The sequence below is a fragment of the Medicago sativa genome, chromosome 8 (genome assembly GCF_051527215.1).
Source record: "Medicago sativa cultivar Bolivia chromosome 8, Bolivia_mono, whole genome shotgun sequence".
Classification (NCBI taxonomy): Eukaryota; Viridiplantae; Streptophyta; class Magnoliopsida; order Fabales; family Fabaceae; genus Medicago; species Medicago sativa.
Window position 1 is genome coordinate 40,817,499 of NC_140756.1, and position 18,367 is coordinate 40,835,865.

Genomic DNA, 18,367 nt, shown 5'->3' on the forward strand with positions numbered 1-18,367 from the left:
TTCGGATCTTTGGGGTCCAGCATCAGTTAAAACTCATGGGGGAGGTTCATATTTCATGTCTATTATTGATGATTTTTCTAGAAGGGTATGGGTATACATTCTGAAGAATAAAAGTGACGCTTTTGAAAAATTTAAAGAATGGCATACACTTATAGAAAATCAGATTGGAACTAAACTGACAATGGCCTGGAGTTTGTTTCAGAGCAGTTTAATGAGTTTTGCAGGAAACGAGGTATAAAGAGGCATAGAACCGTGGCATACACACCTCAACAGAATGGTCTTGCTGAAAGAATGAACAGGACCTTGTTGGAGCGTGTGAGGTGTATGCTGTTGGGAGCTGGACTGTCCAAGAGTTTCTGGGGAGAAGCTGTTAGTACTGCAGCATATTTGATTAACAGATGTCCATCAACAGGGATAGATCTTAAAACACCTATGGAGGTTTGGAGTGGGAGACCGGCAGACTACTCTAATTTGAAATTTTTTGGAGCTTTAGCATTTGCTCATGTGAGACAGGACAAACTTGATGCTAGAGCTGTGAAGTGTATTTTCATGGGTTATCCTGAAGGTGTGAAAGGTTACAGACTGTGGAAGATGGAACCTGGAGGATCAAAATTTATTATAAGCAGGGATGTTACTTTTGATGAGACCCGTATGGGGATGAAGTGCAAAGACCTGGATACAAGCTCAGAAACGGGGGTAGAGAAAATTCAGTTTGAGGTGGAGCCTACCACTGATGAAAGGGAAGGGGAGGATGAGACTCCAGTACCTGATGAGAGTGAAGGCCAAGAAACAATTGATCCTGACTATCAGCTAGCAAGAGATAGGATAAGGAGACAAATTAATCCACCTGTTAGATACGGTTATGCTGACCTCATATGTTATGCTTTGAATGCAGCTGAAGAATTGCAAGACTCGGAACCAAAGAACTTCAGGGAAGCATTAGAAAGCAATGAAAGCAAGGATTGGTTGAAGGCAATGAATGAGGAAATGCTTTCATTGGAAAAGAACCAGACTTGGAAACTTGTTTCATTACCTAAGAATCAAAGGGTAGTGGGAAGCAAGTGGGTGTTTAAGAAGAAAGAAGGTATACCAGGGGTCGAAGCACCAAGGTATAAAGCAAGACTTGTAGCAAAGGGTTTTACTCAGGTGGAAGGGATTGATTACAATGAAATCTTTTCACCGGTGGTAAAACATTGTTCTATAAGGGTACTTATGGCGATTGTTAACATGTATGATCTTGAGTTAGAACAAATGGATGTGAAGACCGCATTTCTACATGGAGAGTTGGAAGAAACTATCTATATGCAACAACCAGAAGGTTTCGTAGAAGATGATTCAAAAGTATGTCTGTTGAAGAAATCTTTGTATGGGTTGAAGCAAAGTCCAAGGCAGTGGTATCGTCGGTTTGATGAGTTCCTAGTAAAGGCTGGTTTTGTGAGAAGCAACTATGATAGTTGTGTTTACATGATGAGGAGAAATGAGAAAGTCATTCTCTACCTTCTCCTTTATGTAGATGATATTCTTATGGCAAGTTCTGACATGCAAGAGATTCAGAAGCTCAAGAAAAGATTGAATGATGAATTTGAGATGAAGGATCTTGGTAATGCAAAGAGGATACTTGGTATGGATATCATAAGGGACCGAAACAAAGGTGAGCTATTCTTATCTCAGCAAGGGTACTTGAGGAAAGTGGTGGAGCGGTTCAGAATGAAAGATTCTAAGGTCGTTAGCACTCCTCTTGGTCATCACACAAAGTTGTCAATAAAGCAGTGTCCTCAATCCGATGAAGAGAAAAACAAGATGGAGGGTACTCCCTATGCAAGTGGGGTTGGAAGCATCATGTATGGTATGGTTTGTAGTAGACCGGACTTATCCTATGCAATAAGTGTGATAAGTCGGTTTATGGCAAATCCGGGTCAAGTGCACTGGCAAGCTTTGAAGTGGGTTCTGAGATATTTGAATGGGACTTTGAAAGGTGGTCTAAAGTATACAAGGTCACAACCAGGAAGGGATGCTTTGGAGGGATATGTGGATGCGGACTATGCAGGTAATGTAGACACTAGAAAATCTTTGTCTGGGTTTGTGTTTACATTGTTCGGTACAGCGGTAACTTGGAAGGCAAATCAACAATCAGTTGTAGCTCTTTCAACAACTCAAGCAGAGTACATAGCCCTTGTTGAAGGGGTCAAGGAAGCCATATGGTTGAAAGGTATGATTGGAGAAATGGGGATTAGTCAAGAGTGTGTGAAGATACATTGTGATAGCCAAAGTGCCATTCATTTGGCAAATCATCAGGTCTATCATGAAAGAACAAAGCACATTGACATTCGTTTGCACTTTGTTAGAGACATGATTGAGACAAAGGAGATCATGGTGGAGAAAGTGGCATCGGAAGAAAATCCAGCAGACATGTTCACCAAATCATTACCGAGATCAAGGTTCAAGCATTGCTTGGACTTGATTAACTTCATTGAAGCATAGATGAAGGTTGGAGAGAGCAGCAAGGTGATTGATGGTTAAATTGGCATCATCACCATTTTGGAGTCAAGGTGGAGAATTGTTGGAAAATGACTCAAAAATGATGCATCCTGGAACTGTCAAAATCGGCGCCCGAACACTGTGCAATCGGGGCCCGATTTTGAGCTAACTCTGAAGGCCTGTGATACTGTAAAAATCGGCGCCCGATTTGTTGCGCTGCAGAAGTTAAAAAAAACGGTTTTTTCATGGGCCGGTTCTGTTCCGTTTGGTTTTTTAAGGGATGCTTTCCACTATAAATATAAACCTTGTATCAGATGATTATGTGGTGTAGAAAAACAGGGTTTAGAAGCCAACATACAAACTAGGGTTTTGTACTTGCAGAAAAGTACGGTAAGGATTCTAAGGCTAAGAATCGTGTATTAGGGTTTTGGACTGATGATTCGATGCCTTGAGACTGCTCTCAAGAGTGTTATTTATAGACTGTTTATGGGTTTGGGCTTTGGTTGCTTGGTTTCCAAGCAACAGGGGTATTGGCGTACTTTTGATGATTTTGGAGGGTTCTAGAGACTGAGTGAGGCGGCGTCCTTATGGAAGACGCGCCTGGGCCTGTGGCCCTTCTGGGGGGCGCCCAGACCCTTACGGAGGGCGCCCAGGTCTTTATGAAGGGGTTTTCCTTCTAGAGTGCGCCTAGGCCCTTACGGAGGGCGCCCAGGTCTTTATGAAGGGATCTTTAGCCTTTAGGAATATTATGACGGTCCACAGCCCCCCAAGCACGAGTCTTGGAACAAGGCGAAGTGATGATGTCATGGGACTGGACTTTCCTGAGGTTCAGCAAGTCTCCCAAGAAAGTTACGACGGTCCACAGCCCCCCAAGCACGAGTCTTGGAACAAGGCGAAGTGATGATGACGTCTGATGTTAGCTTTGGGCGGCCGCCCGTTCGCAGATTTACGCGTAGGGGCTTGCTTGGAGTTTCGGCGAGGCTCTTTCGCGTGGCGATCTTGACATCAATAGCTCGCCTTCTGAACGTTTCGTATTCTCTTCGTCCCCGATGATCGCCACGTGTCGAGATCAAATGACGTTGCCCCACTCAATCGTTTCGGACACGCTTCCCGAGGCGACCTTTCCTTTTTAAAGGACGTGTTTGGCCTTTGCATTCATTTTTATTTCTCCGCTTCCGTCGTTGCTGTATTCAAGCTCCTTCCCTTCCGGCTTAAGCGGCTTCAGCAGATCTTTCTATTTTTCCTTCGCAGGTATTTCTCAACCCCTTAACCTCTCACACATTTTTCTTTACTGTTACGCTTCGTGAGAGTTTGAAATAGAAATTAGGTATGGTGTTGATTAGGGAGTGCGATGAGAAAGGGAGATTGGTTCAACCCATTGATCCAGTTGAGAAAAATCGTTTGAGGAAGGAATGCTTGAAACATGCCACCGGTCCTGATGGGATGATAAATTGGGACAATTATTATGACGGTTTATTTGGAGAGGAGTTGTTTAGTGATTTGTCTAGCGAATCTAGCGCTAATTCGGGTAGTGATAGTGACTGTGTGTTCTTGTCTGCCACTTCAGGGACGAATCACAAGGAGGACGAGTGCCAGGAGATTCGTCCGTTTCAGGCTCCCTTAGGGTTGGTTGGAGACGAAAACGCTTCTAGGTCCGCAGAAATGGCCCTATTCGCCGAGGAAGTGCGGCTGGAAGAATCATTGTACGTCGATGTTTCTGCTCTTGACTACTTTAGGAGCAATTTTGATATCTCTGCCACTGGGCGAGAGGAGGACGTAGTTTTATTGTCCTGTGACCCTGATGAGCGTGCCTGTGACCAAGAGATGATGGGCGAGGGCGACGAATCCTACTTCGTCTATACTGCGGTTTTGGAGGAGTTTGGCGTGAAAATCCCTTTCACGCCCTTCGAGATGGATGTCTTGAGGCTCCTCAATATGGCGCCTACTCAAATACGCCCTAACAGTTGGGCGTTTATCCGCGCCTTCGAGGTTCTGTGCAAAGCCCTGGGTCTCGAGCCCTCGGTTGGGGTGTTCTTCCACTTCTATGGGACCAAAGATGTCAACAAGGGCACGTGGATCTCTATTTCGGCCCATTCTGGAAAAAGGCTGTTTCCTACTTATGCCTGCAATTTTAAGAAAGAATGGCGAGACACATTTGTTAGGGTACAGGGTGCACCGGAATGTTCTACATCTTCCGTGCTGGTGAATGGAGTACCCAAGTTTCCTCTTAGGTGGACTAGTGCTCCTTTGGCTGTGAAAGGTTATGCTCGTGACGCCATGTCGCCCTACGAGCGTGCACTTGTGGATTTCTTGGAGGAAGCCCCTTTAACCAATATTCACGAGCTGCTAAATAGGGAGGGCGACTTGGTTCGTCTGAATGCTTATTTACGTGAGTGTTTTCTTGATTACTTATGTTGGGTTTCGCTTGTGGGTTATCATATGTGTCTTACTGACTGGATGAATTTGGTTTTATTTTTAGAGGAGATGTTGCCCCTGACTGGAGCGGAGATGAAGAAGTACCTCGCCGAGCTTGAGAGGAACAAGAATCCTGATGGTTATGTGTCCAGTGGTTCAGCTGGCGTCTCTTTGCGGAAGCTGAAACGTAAAGAGCCTTCTGGAAAGGGCGAAGCTGGGGTTATAGAGGTGGACGATTCGGAGGGTGCTGGTGGGGCGCACAACCCTGTTGCCATTGAATCTCCCTTGTCAAAAAAGTCCAGGACCACGCGAGGCGCTAAGGGTGCTGGAGGTCGCCCTCCGTCTGGGAAAGAGGTCGGTGGGACGTCGCTGAATGATGAGGTCATGGAGTCCTTCTGGCACTCGGAATTTGACATTCGCCGGTAAGCCTTTTTGGCTGCTTTCTAGTTGATTGTTTTTATTTGTTTCAAACGAGAGGTGACTTATGATGACATTGTGACGCGGCGTCTTGCAGGTACATGAAAGAACAAGTACCTTTTGCGAAGGTCGATGTCGAGGCCGGGGTGAAAGCTAAGTGCAGTGACCTGGTGGCTGATATTGGTACTGCTGCTTTGAGGACTCTGTTGCTGACCCATTGTCTGGAGGTTAAGCAGGATCTGGTGGAGAAGAAATATAAAGATGCTGCTGAGGACGTCGAGAAGTGGAAACATAAATCTAGCGGGCTAGATGGCCGCCTGAAGGAGGCGCTGAAGGACAAGAAGGCTGCTGAGGATGCTCTGGAAGAGATGAAGATGGCCAAAGAGGCTGCAGAGGCGGCGAGGGATGAGGCCAAGTCCGCCTTGGAGAAGTCGGAAGCGGCGGTGGACGAAGGTAGGCGAGCTTTGGCGATCTACTTTGAAGATGGCTTCAGGCGTGCTAAGGAGCAAGCGCACTTTTTCAACCCTGACGCCAAATTGGAAGATCTTGATCCATTTAAGGTGATTGTCGACGGCGAGCTCGTCGACGATGAATGATTTTATGTCGAATCTTATGGTTTTGTAACTTAAGTCATGGTGACGTACTACATTGATCATATGGTTTTGTAACTTAAGTCATGGTGACGTACTACATTTAACGCTTGTTTTTTTTGGATTCCGTATGGGAACTTCGTAGTTTTTAGATTTTGATGCATTTTGATCATACTATCGCACTTGTATGAGCCTGCCGTTTGTTTTTATTTTATCGTCTTTATGTTGCGTGAATTTCCTCTGGATGACGATGCGCTTTAGCTTTTTCGAGGCTTTGTGATTGTCAAATTTAATTAGGGCCTTTCTAAGGTTCACGTTACATTGATCAAAATTATGCGAGCCTTTTTTTTTTTGGGGGCGACCATCAGAGCTCTTACAGGGTTTGAAGTCAATTATCTACGTCAGAGCCCTTCCAGGGTTGACGGAACTTTTAGTCGAACCCCGCCAGAGCCCTTACAGGGTTGGCGTATTGGGCGAGCATCAGAGCCCTTATAGGGTTGAAGTTAATCATCTACGTCAGAGCCCTTCCAGGGTTGACGGAACTTTCAGTCGAACCCCGCCAGAGCCCTTACAGGGTTGGCGTTTTGGGTGAGCATCAGAGCCCTTACAGGGTTGAAGTTAATCATCTACGTCAGAGCTCTTCCAGGGTTGACGGAACTTTCAGTCGAACCCCGCCAGAGCCCTTACAGGGTTGGCGTTTTGGGCGAGCATCAGAGCCCTTACAGGGTTGAAGTTAATCATCTACGTCAGAGCCCTTCCAGGGTTGACGGTACTGGCGATCCTGCGTATAAAATTTTTGACAATAATATTTCATGCAATAGTAGGAGCTAGTAACTTTGAAAAAAGGAGAGGGCGCCTCGTTAAAAACCCCTGCCCTTGCAGGGGAAAAGAGTGCTACCCTAACCCTCTGTTTATTCAATTTATTCAAAGGAATCATAAGTCATAATGGTGGTCTTTAAGCCAGCCTTATTCAAAGATGACAAACTACGAAAAAAGAAAGGAAAAGCGAAAAATCAACTGTAATAGTGGCGCAGATTAGCTATATTCCAAGTACGGGGGATAGCTTCTCCGCTCAGTTCTTCCAACTTGTAAGCTCCATGGGAACATTTTTCTCGAACTCGATACGGGCCTTCCCAATTGGGGAACAATTTTCCTATTCTTGTAGGGGCGACCACTTGCTTTAGCACGAGATCGCCTTCTTTCATTTCTCTGTGCGCCACCTTTGAGTTGTAGCGGCGGGCTGCTCTCTGTTTGGCGGCGAATTCTCTTATGTGAGCTTGCTCTCTCACCTCGTCGATCACGTCCATGCTAACAGCGAGACCTGTCTCATTAGCTTTTCAAAGAAATAACTCATGAATTCATACGGTGGAGTTGTAAGAGGGGAAACTGTAAAAAGGAAATTTGTCTGCCTGCAAAACAACAAGTTAGATGCATAAATATAAGACTTGATACCTTCTTCAGAAAAGGTATCTCTCCGCCAAGTGGGGGTATCAATTTCTACTGGGAGCATGGCGTCTGTGCCGTAAACCATCGTAAATGGCGTCTCCATTGTCGAAGAGTGTGGTGTAGTGTGGTAAGACCATAGTACCTGTGCTTATTTTGACCAAGGCGACGTTCATACGTGTGACACATTGTATTGGAAATGTGGAGAATTTGAATTGAGAATAGAAATTAAATTGGCCATGTCCTTACCTCGTGGAGTTGTTCTGCCCAGAGACTCTTGGCGGCCTCCAGCTTCTTCTTGATGCCGTTGAGGATGACCTTGTTGGCTGACTCGGCCTGCCCATTAGCTTGCGGGTGTATTACTGAGACGAACTTTGTCTGTATTCCCAGGTGTTTGCAGAATTCTACCACGGATGAGCTTGCGAATTGGGTCCCATTATCAGACACTATGAATTTGGGTAGACCGAAACGGCAGATGATTTTCTTCCAGTAAAATTTTTTGACTCTCTCAGCTGTTATTTTGGCGACGGCTTCTGCTTCAATCCACTTAGTAAAGTAATCGACTCCTACTATGAGGAACTTCAGTTGTCCTGGGGCGAGAGGAAAAGGTCCTACGATGTCAACCGCCCATTTATGGAAAGGCCAAGGGGAGTATACTGAAGTAAGTTCTACTGCTGGGGCGTGCTTTTTATCAGAGAATCTTTGGCATTTGTCACACTTTCGGACGAAGTCTGAGCTGTCTTGGAGCATAGTGGGCCAGTAATATCCTGCGCGGAGGAGCTTTGCAGCTAGAGCTCGCCCTCCTATGTGGCTGCCGCACACGCCTTCATGAACTTCAAGAAGCACTAGGTGGGTCTCGCTCTCCGCTAGACAACGCAGCAGGGGGCTCGTTCGACCACGCTTGTAGAGTTTGCCTGAGATGATAGTGAACTTTGAAGCCCTTTTTCTGACTACCTGCTCTTCGTCTTTGTTCTTGGGTGTAAAGGAGCCGGTTAGGTACCTGAGTAGCGGCTCCATCCAGCCTACACCTTCTTCGGCGATGTGGAGAACCATTTCAACGCTGGTATTGGGCGCTGAGATTACTTCTTGAATGACGGTTCTGTTGTTGCCCGGACGTTTGGTGCTGGCGAGCTTTGCTAGTATATCCGCTCTGGAGTTCTGTTCTCGGGGCACGTAGATAGCTTCAAAGAAAACGAATCTTTTGGCTAGGGCTCGTACCTTTCCCAGATATTTGGTGAGTTGAGGGTCCTTCGTCTGGTACTCGCCCGTAATTTGCCTTGTTATGAGCTGAGAGTCACTTTTTGCTCGTAAATTTTCAGCCCCCATTTCCTACGCCAAAGTCATGCCGGCGATTAGAGCTTCGTATTCTGCCTGATTGTTGCTTGCTTTGAATTCAAACCGGAGGGATTGTTCTATGACAATATCGTCGGGACCTTCCAGGATAACGCCCGCGCCACTTCCTTTCAAGTTGGAGGAGCCGTCAACAGATAAAAGCCATACAAATGGGACCTCCTCTGGGGACGGGGAGGTGAGTTCTACCACGAAATCTTCCAGGACTTGGGACTTTATGCTTCCTCTTGGTACGAACTGGATGTCGTACTCTGATAGTTCTACGGACCAGGCGACCATCCTTCCTGCAAGGTCCGGTTTCCCAAGCACTTGTCTGATGGGATAGTCTGTTTTTACGACTATTCTGTGGCTTTGGAAATACGGACGCAGTTTCCTTGCTGTAACGACTACGGCCAGAGCCAGGCGCTCTAACTTCTGGTAGCGCAGCTCGGCGCCTTTGAACACTCTGCTGACGAAGTAGATCGGCCTTTCTCCTTCTTCTGAATCCTCGACCAACACCGTACTCATAGCATTTGCGGAGATCGCCAAGTATAGAAAGAGGATGGAGTTTGGGTTTGGTCTCTGAAGGATTGGCGGGCTAGATAAAAACTTTTTTACTTGTTGAAAGGCATCCTCGCACTCTGGTGTCCATTTAAATTTTTCCTTCCTTCTAATTGAAGCGAAGAAGGAGAAAGCTTTGTCGCCGGCGCAGGATAAGAAGCGGGACAGGGCAGCCAGCCTTCCTGTCAACTGTTGGACTTCCTTTATGTTGGACGGGCTTCTCATGTTGATGATCGCCTGACACTTATCTGGATTTGCTTCGATACCTCGCCTAGTTAAGAGAAAACCTAGGAATTTCCCAGCCTGCACTCCGAAAGAACACTTTGATGGGTTTAATCGTATCCAATACTTCCTTACTTGCCCTAAGATTTCTTCCAAATCTTCTGTGTGGCTCCCTCCTTCTTTTGTTTTTGCTACCAGATCGTCGATGTATACTTCCAGGTTACGTCCAATCTGGTGTGTGAAAGCGGTGTCCATAGACCTTTGGAAAGTGGCTCCAGCGTTTTTTAGGCCGAAGGACATGACTTCATAATGGTAGTTCTTGGTGTTAGTCATGAAGGCCGTTTTGGGGGCGTCTAAAGGGTCCATTCGTATCTGGTTGTAACCAGAGTAGGCGTCCATGAAGCTCAAGGTGTTGTAGCCTGAGGCACTGTCAATCAGATGGTCAATGTTTGGGAGCGGGTAAGGATCTTTTGGGCATGCTGAGTTCAGATCCGTATAATCCACGCACATCCTCCACTTCTCGTTCGCCTTCTTTACCAGGACGGTATTGGCCAGCCATGTTGGGTACTTTATTTCGCTGATGAAGCGGGCGTCTACTAATTTCCGCACTTCGTCGTCCACGGCTTTCCTTCTTTCCTCGCCCATCTTCCTTTTCCGTTGCACTACCGGTTTCACTCCAGGCTTGACTGACAGATGGTGACAGGCGATGTCGGGGTCCATTCCTGGCATTTCAGATGGGTGCCAGGCAAAGAGATCCAGGTTTCTCCGTAGTAAATCGACGAGGGCGATCTCTTCCTTCTGGTTCAGAGACGTGCCGATCTTAGTTGTCTGATGTGCTTCTGGACCAATGGATACTTCCTTCAAGTCTTCGATGGGCTCGAGGCGCTCTTGCTGGAAGTCTTCTTTAGGATCGAGGTCTATCATGTTGACCTCGTGAGTTTCTTCATTACTAGACTTCTTCCTTGCCTTTTGTAATCTCAGGCTATTGTGGTAGCATTCTCTGGCGGTTTTCTGGTCGCCTCGAATGGTCCCGATCTTTCCGTTATCCAGGGGATACTTCATGACCAAGAACTTTGTAGATAGGAAACCTCCCAAAAGGTTGAAGGCTGGGCGACCAATGATAATGTTGTAAGAGCTTGGCGAGTTCACGACGAGGTACCTTACTCGGATGGTTTTTGAATGAGAGCCGCTCCCGAACGTTGTTTTGAGTGTGATGTAACCTCTTACGTGTACCTGTTCGCCTGTAAAACCCGCCAGGGTTCCCTTGAAAGGTTGTAGCAGTTCCGGGTCCAAACCCATTCGATCGAATGTATCGTAGTATAGGATGTCTGCCGAACTTCCTGGGTCAATCAATACTCTCTTCACATCCCACTTGAATATTTGTAAAGTAACGACCATGGGGTCGTCGTCGTGCGGTATGACGTCTTGGAAATCTCTGGCAGTGAAAGAGATGTCAGGTTCACGCCCAGAGTTTGGGGTTTCGTATTCTTGACACAACATCACCTGCCTGACGTATTTCTTTCGTGATGAATTGGACTCTCCGCCACCGGAGAAACCGCCCGAAATGGTGTTGAGCGTGTGTCTCTTCCCTTCGCTCCCTTCATCTTTTTTCCTTTCCATCTTGTGTTCGCTCTCGCCCTTCCTGTCCTGAGCGTATCCTCTTAATTTTCCATTCTGTATCAGCTTCTCTATTTCTTGTCGTAGGTGTATGCATGAGTCAGTGTCATGTCCCCGTATTCGGTGGTACTTGCACCATTTGTTTTTGTCCTTTCCCATGACCTCGTATCGTGGCGGAGGCGGGTCTGGGATCAATTTGGCTTCATAGACTTCCTTCAAAATGCGCTCCGGTTTCGTGTTGAGAGGGGTGAATTCCTCCGGACGCGGGTAGGGCCTGTAATTTGGTCTTCGGTAAGGAATGCGATCCCTACCAGATGATGGTTGATAAGGTCGCCGTTCTGAATTGGACGTTCGTTCCTTGGCGTCTCTCGCCCTCTTCTCAGCGTTGCTCTCCTCGCCCTTTATGTAACAATCTGCCCTTGCGATTATTTCCTCCATGGAATCAGCGGGCTTTTGAGCGAGTGATTCATTGAACTGTCCTGCCTTCAAACCGTTCTGGAAGGCGCCTACAAATACTTCTTGGTTGGGATTGATGACTTTTATGGTCGTATCGTTGAATCTCGCTAGATAGTCTCGCAGGGACTCATTGTGTCCTTGGCGAACATTGAAAAGGCTGGTTGCGGGTACTTTGCGATGGCGACTGGCAGAGAATTGTTCGATGAGTTTCCTTGTCATGTCCGGGTAGCTGATGACAGAGAAACGAGGGAGGTTCATGTACCATCGTAAGGCGGCCTCAGAAAAAGTCCCCGCCAGTAGTTTGCACTTGAGGGAGTCAGGGGCTCCGACTACGGACATGCGAGTGTTGAAAGCTATGACGTGCTCCATAGGGTCGCTTTTCCCGTCGAAGACGGAGAGATGGGGTGGTTTGAAGTTCTCTGGAACCGGCGCTCCCCAGATCTCGGCGGACAGAGGCTGCGGCTCCGGATCGTCCATCTCGCCGTGGTGTGATTCCTCTTTTTCCTCCAGTTGTTTCTGTTGTATGTTCTCCATCGAAGCCTGTAAGGCGTCGTTGCGATCTTGCAATTGTGCGAGTTGAGTTCGCATGGATTCTAATTCTTCGGCTGTCGCCATGATGAAAGGCTTTTCTCTAAATCGTACGTGAGGTGCGATTTAGGTTTGTAAAGGGAAAGGGGTTTCCAAGTCGTAAGGTGGTCTTACGATTCGGAGGTCTGGTTTCAGGTTTTCCAAATCACGATTCGCGATTTAGAAACGTGGTCGAGGCTAGTTTTACCTTTCCCACAGACGGCGCCAACTGTACTTGCAGAAAAGTACGGTAAGGATTCTAGGGCTAAGAATCGTGTATTAGGGTTTTGGACTGGTGATTCGATGCCTTGAGACTGCTCTCAAGAGTGTTATTTATAGCCTGTTTATGGGTTTGGGCTTTGGTTGCTTGGTTTCCAAGCAACAGGGGTATTGGCGTACTTTTGATGATTTTGGAGGGTTCTAGAGACTGAGTGAGGCGGCGTCCTTATGGAAGACGCGCCTGGGCCTGTGGCCCTTCTGGGGGGCGCCCAGACCCTTACGGAGGGCGCCCAGGTCTTTATGAAGGGGTTTTCCTTCTAGAGTGCGCCTAGGCCCTTACGGAGGGCGCCCAGGTCTTTATGAAGGGATCTTTAGCCTTTAGGAATATTATGACGGTCCAGGTTTATAGAGAAATTCTCTTGGCAACAACACTAGGGTTGGGATTGTTTTGATTCACCTTGAACAAAACACTATTAGGATTGAGTCTCTTGGTCACGGGAAGAGGCTGGGACTGAGGGTAGAGTTAGGTTTGAAGACTAATTCTTGTAACCTTCAATATCTCTTTGTAAAGAAACTCATATCAGAATAGTGGAACGGAGAGCTGCTCTCTCCCCCAGAGTAGGTCATCATTAGACCGAACTGGGTAAACAGATTCTTGTGTTCTTCTTCTTCTTCCTTTATCTCTTGCTGTTTATTTTTGTTTGAATTATTTTTTTTGCCATCCGCTTCAATTGATTGCTTGGTATTAATTTGCTCCACGCATCAGTTTTATTATTGGTGTGGTTTTCACAACGAATTCACAACAGTAAATTTGATCATGAAACAGTTATGAAGTGGGGGCACCTTTAGTATGATAAGGTGAATGCATAACTTTGCTATCTTACAATATTTATATTTACCTTTCAAAATTATTTATGTGAAGGTTACTCTAAAAATGAAGAGTAGGCACGTTGATGGGATCAGTAAGAAAAAGAGTAAGTTTTCAATAACTTTTGTGTTGCTCTATAGTTTCTTAATTTTTAAACAACAGATTTGGAGGTTGGTTTTGTTCCATTTAGGGATTTGTGAAAGGCAAGATCAAAAGGGTTTTTCTTTAATTTCATTCCCTTTATGTTTCGAATTTACAGATGTGGTGATTGAACTGATCAAAGATATATGCTCGCTTGGACGGGACGCCATTTGCTGGATGGCGGTGAGAATCGTCGCTACTTTGGATTGGAAAGCCAACCTTTGATCAGAGGGCAGATGAGGGTATGTGTACTGTTTATTTATTTTTTAAAATTCGAAGTCCATCCTTAATTGTGCAATCAACATGCATGTTTTTGAAGAGCTTTTGCCACTTTGTTATTTCTCTATGTTTTGATGGAACGTTGGTGCAACTTATGAAACAGCTATTTGGCTGTGTAGCAATTATATGTTAATTTATGATTTCTACTTTCTATGTTATTTTGGTTTTTTATATATGATTTGGCCGGTTTTATTTCATTATCACATAGGTAGCGGTCATATTGGAGTGACTATGAAAGCAAAACTTAATCACTTGCTAGAGCATAGAGCTAAGGAATGGTAATTGATTTGATCAATACTTATACTATGAATTTGTTCTCTTTTAGATTTCATGTTCTTACTTCTATTTCTCCTTGACAGCCAATATTTTGTCTTTCCTTTGTGGAGAGGAAGTGATTATTTGACAATGTTTGTTCAAGGTTTGATAAAAATTACCTTCTCATATCATTTTATTTGAACAAATTAAATAATTATTGATCTGTCTTTGTAAAGGAGAAAATTTCTCCTCTTCCAACCTTTTCTGACTCCCAATGTTCCAACACAATATAGCTTAGTTGTGTAGTTCTAGCTAGCATATAACAAACTTATATTCTATCAGACACAAGAACTTGAACTTACAAATGACTTTGTAGGGGATTTATCTATGAAATTTTTGAATAAAGAGATTCAAGGAATGTCTTTATATAATACATTCCTTTATTTGGAAATGCACTTATAAAATACATATCAGTTTTTGGTTTATTCATTAAATTTCCTTTAACAGAAAAGAGGTCACCGTGGGAGCGGCGTGAACTCTATCAGATCATGACTGATGGAAGACGGAAGATCTAAATTGCAAGTAAAAATATTCTATTAAATCATTTTCAATTGGCAATATGTCAAGAATGAGCTAAATATAATCATATGCTTTTCTGTGCATTACAATGTATATAAAGTTACCATTCATTGTTACCCCTAAAGACTTGGAATTATTTATCTGGCATGTTGCTTATTGATTGGCCTATAATCCACTTATTTTCACAATCTTTCAAGACATTTTGCAGATTGCAGTGAAGTCTTGATATTTGAAGATTCTTATTAGAGGAATTTTAAATTCTGCTAGCCAGAAGATTACTGTATCTTCTGCAAAGACCTGAGCATTGCTGGCTTAAATTTACCACTGTCAAAAGATAAATAGACATGTTTCGATTCAGGAAACAACCTGATCCCATTACTAAATTAGGTCACATGTACTTGGTGCAATTTATTATGGCCAGCAAATTCCTCAAGGGTTCTTAGTTTGATGGGTTGTTGCAATTGTAGAAGTAAGACTGAGACTTGTTGCAATTGTTGAAATTACTCATAGACAGTTTATGGTGTAGTTCTTTGAATCATGTTACACCATTACATGTTTCTTAGATTTTAATTAAGAAACATTATGTTACTATTATTCATACGCAACATTGCGATTCATCATAGTCTAAACAATTAGAACATTAAGAAAGATGTTTCTTTTAAAGAGGATCAATGGGTTAAATATATTAACTAATTATAGTAAAAATATTACGTTAAAATACAATCTTCGGTTGGGTTAGTTTGGTTGAGGGCTGCTGCTCGTCTGTAATTGCAGCACCTGTTTTTCTACTACTGGGTGCTTTTTTTCCTGCTACTGGGTGTTTCTCACAATACAATTTATGAAGGACAATAATTTACCGTAATTTGCAAATTTCTCCTTCACAGCCAAATTTTTGAAAAATACATTATTCAACCCGTGCGAGCACGGGTTTGTAACTAGTAAGAATGAAAATTGATTTTTTTTTTTTAATGAAGAATGAACATTGATTTTGCTTTTTGATGGAACATTGATATTATTATTATTGACTCGTGCAGCAATAGCTATGCAAAATAGAAACTGTGTCAAACAATAAAGTAACTTTCACAAATAACCAATCCTATAAGAATTCGAGAGCATAGTCTATGTTAAAAACAATCAAATATAAAAATTATATGTACAATCCTTGTTCCATTTAACACAGCACACTAATCAATAAATATATGGACTATACTAACCACATTTTTTTTCTTCCAGTAAAGAGCTTGTTATGACTTGTAATTCACAATTGGCCATCGTTCCATAGTGTTAGGGCTAAACTATGGCACCTTCCATTATCTCTTCACGGTTTGATTCTTGACCAATTCCATGATCCACATCATAAGTTGCATGAACACCCACAAATAAATAATACAAAAGCATCACACCAGTACAAATCAAGAACCTAAAAAAAGCCTCATAACCCAATGATCCCATGAGAAAAAGGTTCGTCGCAATTGACAATGATGGCACCCACGGAACCAACGGAACCCCCCAAACCTTCGGTTGCCTCTTCTTCGGAAGCAAACTCATCATCAAAGTCGCCAAAAACCAAACACAAGCAGCAACTGTATACCCAATCCAACCAAACAAACCAGAATTCCATAGCGCAGTCCCAGCAACACAAGAACCAACAACAAAAAACAAACACAAAAGAACCTTCCACAAATCACTCTTATCCGTTGATTCCCTCCCATAATATCTCCTCACAAGCAATGCAATAGCCATAAGCATAAAAATGAAAAGAGTACTTACAGAAAAAACACTAGACAGAACATCCAAACTAGTAAAAAGAGCAACAACACAACTTGACAAAGTTGTCAAAAGTGTAGCATTAATAGGTGTTCCAGTTTTGGGATGAATAAGTGCAAAAAAGGGTGGAATCATATGTGACCTTGCAATTTGAGTAGTGTACCTAGCTTGTCCCATTGACCCAACAAGCAAACTTGTTGTCATTCCTTTCAAAGCACAAATACTCACTAAATATTTACCCCATTTCATACCAATTTGAACAAAAGCAACTGAATAAGCAGCACCAGCATCAATCTCACTATACTTAACCATATTCACAAGTGCCAATGCCATCAAACAATAAATAACCGTTATCATAGACATTGAACCAATTAAACCAATAGGTATATCTCTTGAAGGGTTTTTAGTTTCTTCAGCCATAGTTGCAACCATATCAAAACCGGTATAAGACCAATACACGACAGCTGCAGCGTTAAAAACACCTTTAACACCGTAAGGAAAGAACGGTGTTAAATTTGACGATTTTCCATGTATAAAACCGATCACAATAATAAAACCGATAATAAAAGTTGTAACAATTGAACTTAACCATGTTAAGATAGATGTTTTTCGTGTTCCACTAGCCGCGATTCCGTTAGTGATTAACAAAACCACAACGGCTAATGGATCAAGCATATTGAAACCTGTTTTAAAAGAATCGATTCTGATCCGAAAATAATCCGAATCGTTCTTTATCATTGTGGCAAAGTACGATGACCATGAACGACCGAGACCGGCAGCACCAACAAGAGCTTCAAGGAGAATATTCCCAGCAGCAATGAAAGCAAGAAAATCACCGAGTTCAATTCTTAGAAAAGAAAACGAGCCACCAGCGACGGGAACTTCAACGGCGAATTCAGCGTAGATGAAAGCTGAAAGAAGAGCAGAGAAACCTGACGCTGCATAGGAGAGAATAATGGAAGGACCAGCATTGAAACGAGCTTCTTGACCGGTGACGACGAAGATACCGGAACCGACGACAGCGCCAAAAGCAAGCCAGGTTAAGTCCCACCAAGTGAGGCAACGAGTCATGGTATTTTCACTGGCTTTGGGAAGGACGAGAAGTTCATGAGAGTCTGTTGATCGGTTGAGGAGACGGTCTTTTAGACGTGGGCAGGTGTTTGCTAAGGCGGTTCGATAGGTTTTTCCGGTTTGGAAAGATGGTTCTGGAAAGAAATCTTGCTTGCTCCATCGCCAGTAGCTTCGTGGCTTTGAAGGTGCGGTGGTGGGGATGGTTGTGGAGGAGGAGGAGGATGTCGGTGGTGTCATGGTTAACTGATTTTTGTGATGAATGGACGGACTGTCCACACCCACAACACAACACTGATGGAATCGGCTGACTAACACTGTAAGACAATCAGTGTGGTGGTTGGTGAATGTCTATGTTTTCTGTTCATACGATATGATACGAACTTTGTAGCTGAGATTGAATCGTGGGTTTTAATTATTTGTGTAAATACTGTATATAAAGTAGTATTTTTTTTTAAGAAATATGTAACTAACTTTTTTTGGTTACCAATATGTAACTAACTTCCGAAAACGTTATTTCAGCGAAAAAAAAAATTCCAAAAACGTAAAATAATGTACCGAACCGTGTTTTGCGTCTTGAAACGGTTTTAATCTGGACAGGTTTCTCAATTAATCATTAAGTCAGACATTGTGGTCAAACTGGATTTGGTTTTGAGGGAGTATTACCTTGAAACAGAATAATGGTTTTATCTTAAATATATTTTGGTTGCTAATGCATTGACTCAATGGTCAAATGATGTAACAAATTGTTTTATTTGGTTTTTAAATAATTAATTATGGATAATGATTTGTAACAAATTTTTGGATAACTATGAGGTAAATAATAAGTTTTGGATAACTATGAGGTAAATAGTAAATAATAAGTACTCTCACAAGTTTGATAACCGATTTTTCCTATAATAATTAAAAAAAACAGTAACCAAAATCTTCAAAAAAAATTGTAACAAAATTCCTCAAAATAATTTTTCACGCTAATGCTAATCATAAATTTTTGGGATAAAATGTAACAAAATTTCTTGAGCCAAATTTTTATATAAACACTACAGAAAAGGCGGGCATGTGAGTGCCCGTCTTTCTAGTCTTTTTATTTCGCGAA

At 43.4% G+C, this 18,367-nt stretch overlaps 3 protein-coding genes, 1 long non-coding RNA gene and 1 pseudogene across 6 annotated transcripts; 2 read left to right on the forward strand and 3 right to left on the reverse strand.

Annotated features, from left to right (window-relative positions):
- Positions 1–4,966: 4,966 nt before the first annotated feature.
- LOC146899107 (uncharacterized) lies at positions 4,967–6,019 on the forward strand. The gene is made up of 2 exons (XM_085735794.1): positions 4,967–5,315; positions 5,408–6,019. The coding sequence occupies exons 1-2, from the start codon at positions 4,987–4,989 to the stop codon at positions 5,904–5,906; spliced, it is 828 nt and encodes a 275-aa protein (XP_085591920.1). The 5' UTR covers positions 4,967–4,986; the 3' UTR covers positions 5,907–6,019.
- Positions 6,020–6,735: 716 nt separating this feature from the next.
- On the reverse strand, positions 6,736–12,714 carry LOC146899108 (uncharacterized). Its single transcript, XM_085732909.1, has 3 exons — positions 7,593–12,714; positions 7,353–7,488; positions 6,736–7,233 (listed from the first exon to the last, which is right to left on the reverse strand). Exon 1 carries the CDS (start codon positions 12,141–12,143, stop codon positions 8,673–8,675), a length of 3,471 nt encoding a protein of 1,156 aa, XP_085589035.1. The 5' UTR covers positions 12,144–12,714; the 3' UTR covers positions 6,736–7,233; positions 7,353–7,488; positions 7,593–8,672.
- On the reverse strand, positions 6,914–7,449 carry LOC146899109 (uncharacterized). Its single transcript, XM_085736688.1, has 2 exons — positions 7,353–7,449; positions 6,914–7,221 (listed from the first exon to the last, which is right to left on the reverse strand). The coding sequence occupies exons 1-2, from the start codon at positions 7,447–7,449 to the stop codon at positions 6,914–6,916; spliced, it is 405 nt and encodes a 134-aa protein (XP_085592814.1).
- A 394-nt stretch (positions 12,715–13,108) lies between the features above and the next one.
- On the forward strand, positions 13,109–15,056 carry LOC146899110 (uncharacterized). 2 transcript variants are annotated; one of them, XR_015021576.1, is made up of 6 exons: positions 13,109–13,288; positions 13,442–13,565; positions 13,810–13,880; positions 13,962–14,020; positions 14,365–14,439; positions 14,645–15,056. It is a non-coding gene; the product is annotated as an uncharacterized LOC146899110 (long non-coding RNA). The 2 variants fall into 2 exon arrangements; XR_015021575.1 differs by having other exon boundaries at positions 13,113–13,288; positions 14,365–15,056.
- Positions 15,057–15,514: 458 nt separating this feature from the next.
- Positions 15,515–17,664, reverse strand: LOC146899111 (cationic amino acid transporter 8, vacuolar pseudogene; annotated as a pseudogene). The gene has a single exon (XR_015021574.1). The product of XR_015021574.1 is annotated as a cationic amino acid transporter 8, vacuolar pseudogene (transcript).
- Positions 17,665–18,367: the final 703 nt, after the last annotated feature.

Coding starts and splice junctions, on each gene's coding strand:
- LOC146899107 (XM_085735794.1), top strand. CDS start 4,987: ATGAAGAAGTACCTCGCCGAGCTTGAGAGGAACAAGAATCCTGATGGT. Junction 5,316..5,407: donor TCGGAATTTGACATTCGCCG/GTAAGCCTTTTT, acceptor GGCGTCTTGCAG/GTACATGAAAGAACAAGTAC.
- LOC146899109 (XM_085736688.1), bottom strand. CDS start 7,449: ATGGAGACGCCATTTACGATGGTTTACGGCACAGACGCCATGCTCCCA. Junction 7,222..7,352: donor AGATACCTTTTCTGAAGAAG/GTATCAAGTCTT, acceptor CTAATGAGACAG/GTCTCGCTGTTAGCATGGAC.
- LOC146899108 (XM_085732909.1), bottom strand. CDS start 12,143: ATGGCGACAGCCGAAGAATTAGAATCCATGCGAACTCAACTCGCACAA.